This window comes from Motacilla alba, chromosome 24 (genome assembly GCF_015832195.1).
Source record: "Motacilla alba alba isolate MOTALB_02 chromosome 24, Motacilla_alba_V1.0_pri, whole genome shotgun sequence".
Taxonomy (NCBI): Eukaryota; Metazoa; Chordata; class Aves; order Passeriformes; family Motacillidae; genus Motacilla; species Motacilla alba.
In genome coordinates, this window is record NC_052039.1 from 7,147,224 (window position 1) to 7,154,322 (window position 7,099).

General features: G+C 61.6%; 2 protein-coding genes across 6 annotated transcripts; one reads left to right on the forward strand and one right to left on the reverse strand.

Moving 5' to 3' along the window:
* The first annotated feature begins 27 nt into the window (after positions 1-27).
* Positions 28-4,721, forward strand: TMEM25 (transmembrane protein 25). 3 transcript variants are annotated; one of them, XR_005259692.1, is made up of 9 exons: positions 28-253; positions 360-466; positions 550-834; positions 1,065-1,355; positions 1,429-1,710; positions 1,812-1,898; positions 2,622-2,765; positions 4,349-4,520; positions 4,600-4,721. XR_005259692.1 is itself a non-coding variant. In XM_038161212.1 (8 exons), exons 2-8 carry the CDS (start codon positions 382-384, stop codon positions 4,465-4,467), a joined length of 1,293 nt encoding a protein of 430 aa, XP_038017140.1. In that variant the 5' UTR covers positions 28-253; positions 360-381; the 3' UTR covers positions 4,468-4,629. The 3 variants fall into 3 exon arrangements, 2 of the variants coding, with proteins under 2 accessions (XP_038017140.1, XP_038017141.1); XM_038161212.1 differs by having other exon boundaries at positions 4,349-4,629; XM_038161213.1 differs by lacking the exons at positions 2,622-2,765; positions 4,349-4,520; positions 4,600-4,721 and adding an exon at positions 1,996-2,440.
* IFT46 (intraflagellar transport 46) lies at positions 2,571-7,017 on the reverse strand. Of its 3 annotated transcripts, XR_005259693.1 has the most exons (12): positions 6,956-7,017; positions 6,333-6,492; positions 6,004-6,139; positions 5,280-5,354; positions 5,088-5,181; positions 4,640-4,768; positions 4,125-4,246; positions 3,988-4,054; positions 3,682-3,742; positions 3,351-3,436; positions 2,857-3,010; positions 2,571-2,751 (listed from the first exon to the last, which is right to left on the reverse strand). XR_005259693.1 is itself a non-coding variant. In XM_038161215.1 (11 exons), exons 1-11 carry the CDS (start codon positions 7,004-7,006, stop codon positions 2,915-2,917), a joined length of 1,074 nt encoding a protein of 357 aa, XP_038017143.1. In that variant the 5' UTR covers positions 7,007-7,017; the 3' UTR covers positions 2,683-2,914. The 3 variants fall into 3 exon arrangements, 2 of the variants coding, with proteins under 2 accessions (XP_038017143.1, XP_038017142.1); XM_038161215.1 differs by having other exon boundaries at positions 2,683-3,010; positions 4,125-4,243; XM_038161214.1 differs by having other exon boundaries at positions 2,683-3,010.
* Positions 7,018-7,099: the final 82 nt, after the last annotated feature.

Genomic DNA, 7,099 nt, shown 5'->3' on the forward strand with positions numbered 1-7,099 from the left:
GCAGAGGGGGATCCGAGGCGCGGGGACGCGCAGCCCCGTCCCGGCCGGGCAGCCCCGGGCCGCTCTCGCCAGGGCGGGACCGACCCCGCCGCGATCGGGGAAGGCGGCGCCGCGGCCCCGGCGGGAGGGACGAACGCCCGCAGCCGCGCTGGGCCCGCCCCGCGCCGCACGCCCTGCCCGGCCCTGCCCTGCCCGCGGCGCCGCGCGGAGCCGCACTGCAGACTGCGCCGGACTCGCAGCAGCGATGCTGCAGGTAAGCTGCGGCTGGGCCACATCCTCCGACCCTGCTGTGTGCCGGAACACCGGGGCCCAGCGTGCCGGACTCCCCCACGTCCCTGCTCCAGCTGCCTCTCTCCTAGCGCTGAGCACGGCTGATGTAACATGGGGTGTGCCAGCGGCTGGCCGGGGGCTGCCCGTGCCCTCCTGCTGCTCCTGCTGCTCAGACTCCTGGCGCTCTGCTCGGCAGGTGAGGCCGCGCTGGGGTCCGGTGCATGGCTCCCAGAGCAGGACCCCTGCCACAGCTCTGATGCGCGGGGGGCTCTTTGGCAGCGCCGGAGGAACTGGACCCCAGCAGCGACAGGCAGCCGCGAACAGTGTGCACCCTGCAGGAGGGCGAGAGTCGTATCTTCGCCTGCTGGGTTCCCCGGCCCGCCCCCGGTGCCACACTGGCCTGGTACCTCAACGGTCACAAACAGGAGGTCAACCCTTCGACTGCAGACACTGCCAGCATCCTCACCCTCACCGGCCAGCGCTCCGACCACCAGCTCAACTGCTCCCTGACCATCCCGGCCTCCAGTGAGACCTACAACTCCTCCATCCTTCTCAATGTGCAGTGTAAGGTCCGCGGTGCTGGCCTGCTCCAGACTGGCATGTGGGGAGGGTGTGTGGGGCTCCCATTCAGCTCGGGCAGGACCATGACCTGCATCCATCACAGCCACAGCAGGGCAGCATCTCGTCAGTCCTGTGCAAACCAGGTGGACAAGCGCTCCCGGACCCAGGCGAGACAAATCCTGCTGTGTTGTCCCCATCCCTCCTCCCCATCTCACTGCCTGTTTTTCACCCAGATAAGCCAGAGATCCTGCAGGAAGGTGCCCACCACCCGCAGGCTGAGGGCTCTGGCCTTCTCCTGGTGCTCTTTGTGCTCGTGCAAGCCAACCCACCTGCCAGCATCACCTGGACGGACCAGGATGGGCATGTGATGGCCAACACCTCCAGGTTACCCCTCCTGGGTGCCACAAGCTACCCAGGGCCGGCCAACCACTCACTCCACATCCATCTCAACTGCACAGGTGGAAACCTGTCCATCAGTGCAGCCGACAGTGTGGGCATCACCACTGCCTCCCTCCTGCCCACAGGTAACTGCTGAGGGGTGGGCATGGTGCAGTGGCCCCGTGGAACGGTGCTGAGGGGTCTGCACTGCCGGCGCAGGTCTGCTGGATGCTCGTGTGGAGCTGCCTGTCCTGGGTGTTGCCGTTGGAGCAGCCCTGGCCCTATCTGCCCTGCTCAGCCTGGGCTCCTGTGCTGCCTGCCTGGCGTGCCGCTTGCCCAAGCTTGTGCGAGGTCCGGGGCAAGCAGGAGCCAGCCCACGCAGCCAGTGCTGCCACTGCAGCAGCTCTGAGCCCCCCCAGCCCCAGGGCACGCGTCTGCCCCGCCAGACCCGCTCCCTGCCACCCAACCTGCGCCTCGGTGACCTTGCACAGGGAGATGGAGGTAAAAGCCTGATGTGCCAGTGCATTGGGACATGTGGGGCCACAGGTCCTGTCTGGGTGAGGGATAGATATCCTGGCTCTCATTCCTTTGCTTCCCTGCAGCTTCTCCCAAGGATGCAGGAGCCAGTGCTAGGGGAGAAGAAAGTGCCCTGCCAGCTCTGGAAAACTCCCTGGTCCTCAGCAAGCTTGGTAAGGGGAGCAGGTGGGCAAGCAGCCCTGAAAGATATGCTGTGGGACATGGAGCTCCATGGCTGCCCCAACAGGCAATGAGCTCTTTGTCCCACAGGTTTTGTCCAGCTCCCAAAGTCTGGGCGCATCTACAAAGTGCCCAGCATGAGCAGTGATGAGGTCTGGCTGTGAGCTGCACGTGCTGCCTGTGAGCCAGGTGTGTGCCAGCCCCCGGAGCCGAGCAGCTGAGGGTGCCAGGAAGGCGTGATGGAAGTGGCAGCTGCCCAGCCCCAGCTCTGTGCTGCGCTGTCAGGCATGGTTTTATGTAGTCCCTGAACTTTAGCAATATTCTGTTATAATCAAAATGCATCAAAACTCTTTACAGCCAGGCTCTAGCACTGCGATTCCTCTTGGGGTAAAGCCAAGCACCAGCTTTGCTTTAGCAGGTTTGTGACTCGCTGCATGATCCTCTGCCCCTGTGCCTGCTGCTGTGGCAGACGGGTGGGAGGTCAGCAGAGCAGGGGCTGAGGAGAGTCCCAACAGCAATAAACTGAATTCCAGCATCTCTGTGGTGCAGCACAGGTTATTTCTGCTCGACAGGAGCTAAGGGACTCTTCTCAACAGGAATGGGGGTTCAATAATAAAGAGCAGAGGAGACTCAAGATCTCCAGGCCAGAGCTTGCAACACCCTGAGCAGATCTGAGTGTTGTGTCTGAATGTGGAATTTATTCCTGTTTGCTCCAGCCCTTATAGTGTGTGCTCAAGGAGCCTCTGCTCTGCAGCATGGGTGGCACAGAGAGCCTGACACTGGGAAAGGCTGCTTTAATGCTGAATTCCTTGGGAACAAGTCAAAAATGGAGCCATCAAGCAGCTTCTGCAACAAATACGGTGAGTCAAGCCCTACTCCCTAACACAGAACAGCTCAGCAATGTCTCTAAGATCAGAGAGGCTTCTGATTTGCTGTGTGGTATTTCCCAACCTGCTGGGGGTACACCTCAGTGTCCCGTGGCAGACAGTGATCCAGGAGATGTGAAGCATCAATTAAAGCTCAACACCTCTGCCTCCGCTGCTTGTGAGGGTGGGTTGGATGGTGGGCTCCTGCCCTTCTGCCCATCAGCCAGGGGCTTGAAGTGCTGCAGGGAAAAGAACATGCTCGTGCAAAGATCTGACTCCCACTGCTCAGAGCACACACATGCCTCTGAACACGCTGGCCACACCGTGAGCTGTGTGCTCTGCAGCCAGCCCAAGGAGATGCATTCTGCCTTGTGCTGGCCTGTTGAGCAATACAGAACCTCAGCCCAGAGTGCAGCCCAGCTGCCTGCGTCAGGCAGAGGCACCAGGGGGAGGCTCAGCTGAGAACGTGTTCTCTGGGGCCCAGCAGAGCTTTGCACGCTCCCACTGCCATCACAAAGCCAAATGTGAGGCTGTGCAGTGCTGCCTGCTGGTGAGCAGCACCTGGCTGGAGCTGCATACCTGCGAGTTCTTGAACTCCAAGAAGAGGGAGAAGAGGACATGCAGAGGGTGGATCCGGCTCTTGTACACGGGGATGTCCAGAATGGCTGCAGGTGAGACCAGAGCGTGTGAGGGCACCTGCCCTGCACTGCCCCACACACAGCATTGCAGGAGGGGCTGAACTCCCCACTGCCCACCATCACCTGGGGCTCCACGCACCAAACACTGCAGAGCCCTGTGGTACAAGAGCCCACCTCCCAGCAGGGAATAATCCCGAGTGCTCGGGGCTGAGCCTGCAGCTAAAGCCAGGCCAGCGTCACACTGTGTCAGCAGCACAGCCTCCCCCGCTCACCGCAGATCATGTCGATGTATTCCCCGAGGTCACAGCTCATCTCTGCGCTTGGAAGACCCACCTGCAACAGACGGGCTGTCAGATCTGCTCCAGACTGCCCGAGCCCGGCAGCACACAGCCGGGGCAGCAGCTGGGAATCCCCGTGCTGGGGGGATTGGCTGCTCCCCAACTTCTGCCAAGGGCGGAGTTGTGAGGAGCAGCAAGCCCAGGAGGACTGGGCTGTGGGATGGAGCAGGCACCCAGTTTCATGGGAGATGGCTTCCAAGGCCAAGTGCTGAGCTAGCTACTGTCACCCAGACAACATACCTTTCCCAGGAGCTCCTCGAACTCTGGTGACCATTCCTGCATCAGGGTCTCGATGTCAGGCATTGGCCTGCCAGGGAAGATTAGAACATCAGCTTCAGGATCAAACACAACCTTCCACGGCCAGCAGCAGGGCTCACCTGGAGTAATGCACTGTGGCAGGAGGCTTGCAGCGATGCAGCTCACTAATACTTTCAATCCAGCTCTCAATGGCTTTAGGGTTCTTTTCTGCATTCTCCAAACTCTTCACTTTTATTTGCTGCTAAAAACACAAATATAAACCTGGAAGCGTTTCATGGTGTTTTGGGGCTTTTTGGGAAAGCTGCATTCACTTCTGATAAACCAGGCCTTCTCTCTTTCCCAGCTGCACTTCACCAATGGATTTCTGCAGGCAAAATGCCGACTGAAACTGGGTATGAACAACCAAAAGGAAATAAAGCATCACCTGAAGTGAACAGAGCCAGAGTTCAGATCAAGACTTGACTGAAGCAAGGCTCAGATCCACTGCAGTTTAAAACTATGGATTAAAGCAAAAGGTCTGGTTTTGCTGCTTTTAAAGCCAGTAAAGCATTTTACTCTCAGTTGTAAGAGTAAAATGCCATGGTTTTACTGCAGGAAACGTGCAGCACGTGTGCCCTCCCTCTCCCTGACTCACTGTGATGTTGTGCTGCTTGGAGTTCTCTGTCAGCCAAAGGGAGAGCACGGTGGGGTCTGACTGCTTGGTGGAGGGCTCGTCCAGGACCAGCAGGCCAAGGTTGTCAGGCTTGCCATCAGGACGAGGAACCTGCAGGAAAACAGAGCCCTGCTCTCTGTGGGGCAGGTGCCTTCCTGTGGGCTCTCAGGTGTGCCTTCTAAGTACGGTGCTGCCCGAAAAGCACACGGTGCTGGAGAAGGAAACCCAGGCTTTCCCCAGGGTACCCGAGTGCTGTCTGGGAGGTGACCAAACCACCAGTGCAGTTTTCCAGGTGTCTGCCTGTCATGTGTGACAGAGCAGGGGCAGACCAGAGCCCAGGCTGCATGGCCTGGCTGCCCACGTGCTCCGAGCCTGCGTTCTGTCTCGCTTCATGGGGCAGGACAGAGAGAGGAACCTGAAGGAACTGTACCTTTAGGAATGCATCGATGTCTCCAACAGCAGGAATAAAGTCTGGAATAAAAGGCTGTAGCTTGTGCTCAATCTCTATTGTTTTGGGAGTGTACCTGGCAAAAAACACCACCGCAGCATAGGTGGCTAGAAACTGTGCTGCAATAATTGACACAAAGGAGAGCCAAGAGCAGGCTAAAACCCTTCCACTCACCTCTTGATGTATTCAAAGAGATCTTTGATTTCAGAAGACACTTGCAGGTAGTCAAAATCTGCTGGGTTGAAATCACTAAAAGAAGGAAGGGAGTACAGGGAGAAGATTAGCAGGTGGCACGTTCTGTACAACAGAACCAGGCTCCAGCTGGGGCAGACAAACGTGGGAAGCTGAACCACCAGGCAGTAAGTCCTCTCTGGAGAACACTTCTTGCACAGGGAAAGCATTATTGGGCCCCATTTTGCTTTGCAGCTGCTGGCCAAGAAAAGCATCTGAGTGATGGACATCTGAGATCACACAGTCCCACACAGGGCTGTCAAAAGGGGGCTAAGTGCTCTGCACAAAGGCAGCAATAGGACAGCTATTGGGGGGCAGCAATAGCTTTGAGGCTGAAAACGATGGAAAAGAAGAACGATGAGGATCTGAGTGACATGTTTGAGATGGTCCTTCCCTTTTCTGGACTTCTCCTGCCAGCCCGGCCTGGCTTACACCTTGGATCATTCCAGCCCTGCCTCTCCTGGGCACAGCAAACAAGGCCGGGAGTAGTTCACCAGCTGGAGGAACAGCAGCCTGAAGCACCGGGGACGAGGAGGCAGCAGCTGCCTGTGTCGATGCCCAGGAGCCTGCTCACCTCGCTGGGGTCTGGGGAAGCCGGTGGAGCTGGCAGGGCCCGAGAGGCACCAGCCGCCCCAGCCCGGCCCCTGCGGCCAGCAGCACCGCTCACCCCTCCAGCGCGGCCCCGTGCTCCTCCGAGTCCTCCTCCGAGTCGCTCTCCGAGGAATCTTCCTCCGAGTCCTCCGAGTCCTCGTCGTCATCCTCGCTGAGGGAGGCTGGGCCGGGGAGGTGCGCGGCCGCCTCCTGCACGAGAGCCGGGGCTCAGGGGCACCGCCGAGCCCCCCGGGCCGCGCCCCGCGCTGCTCCTGCCTTCCCTTCCCCGCACCGCTCCTGCCTTCCCCGCATTGCTCCTGCCATCCCCGCGCTGCTCCTGCCTTCCCTTCCCCGCGCTGCTCCTGCCTTCCCCGCACCGCTCCTGCCTTCCCCGCGCTGCTCCTACCTTCCCCGCGCTCCCGCGCTCCGCCGCTCCGCCGGGCGCCCCGGGCCGCCGGGAGCCCCGCAGGCGGCCCGCGGCCCCCGCCCGCGGCGAGCGGGCTCCGGCCTCGGCCTCCGGCAGCTCCAGGCTCTCGTCGTACGGCTGGTTCTCCACCGGCCGCGGCTGCGCCCGGAGCCAAACTCAGCGGCGGCGGGGCCCGGGGCCCGCACCCCCGCCCGCCGTGTCCCGCCGTGTCCCGCCGTGTCCCGTCGTGTCCCGTGCCCTCCCTGCCCGCGGCCCCGTGCCCCGGAGAGTCCCGCCGCGCCCCCGTGTCCCGTTGTGTCCCGCTGTACCCCGGTGTCCCGGGGTGTCCCGCTGTACCCCGGTGTCCCACCTCGGCCCGCCGTACCCCCGTGTCCGGTTTTGTCCCGCCGTACCCCCGTGTCCGGTTGTGTCCCGCCGTACCCCCGTGTCCCGCAGTGTCCCGCCGTACCCCCGTGTCCGGTTGTGTCCCGCCGTACCCCCGTGTCCCGCAGTGTCCCACCGTACCCCCGTGTCCGGTTTTGTCCCGCCATACCCCCGTGTCCCGCAGTGTCCCACCGTACCCCCGTGTCCGGTTTTGTCCCGCCGTACCCCCGTGTCCCACCTCGGCCCGCCTCGCCTCCCGCCGCGCCGCCGCCGCCGCCGCCGTCGCCATGGCGACTCCGCCCCGCCACAGCGCCCCGGCCGCGCGCGCCCCCTGGCGGCCGGGAGGAGCCAGCGCCCGCCCCGCCCCGCCCCGCCCCGCCGT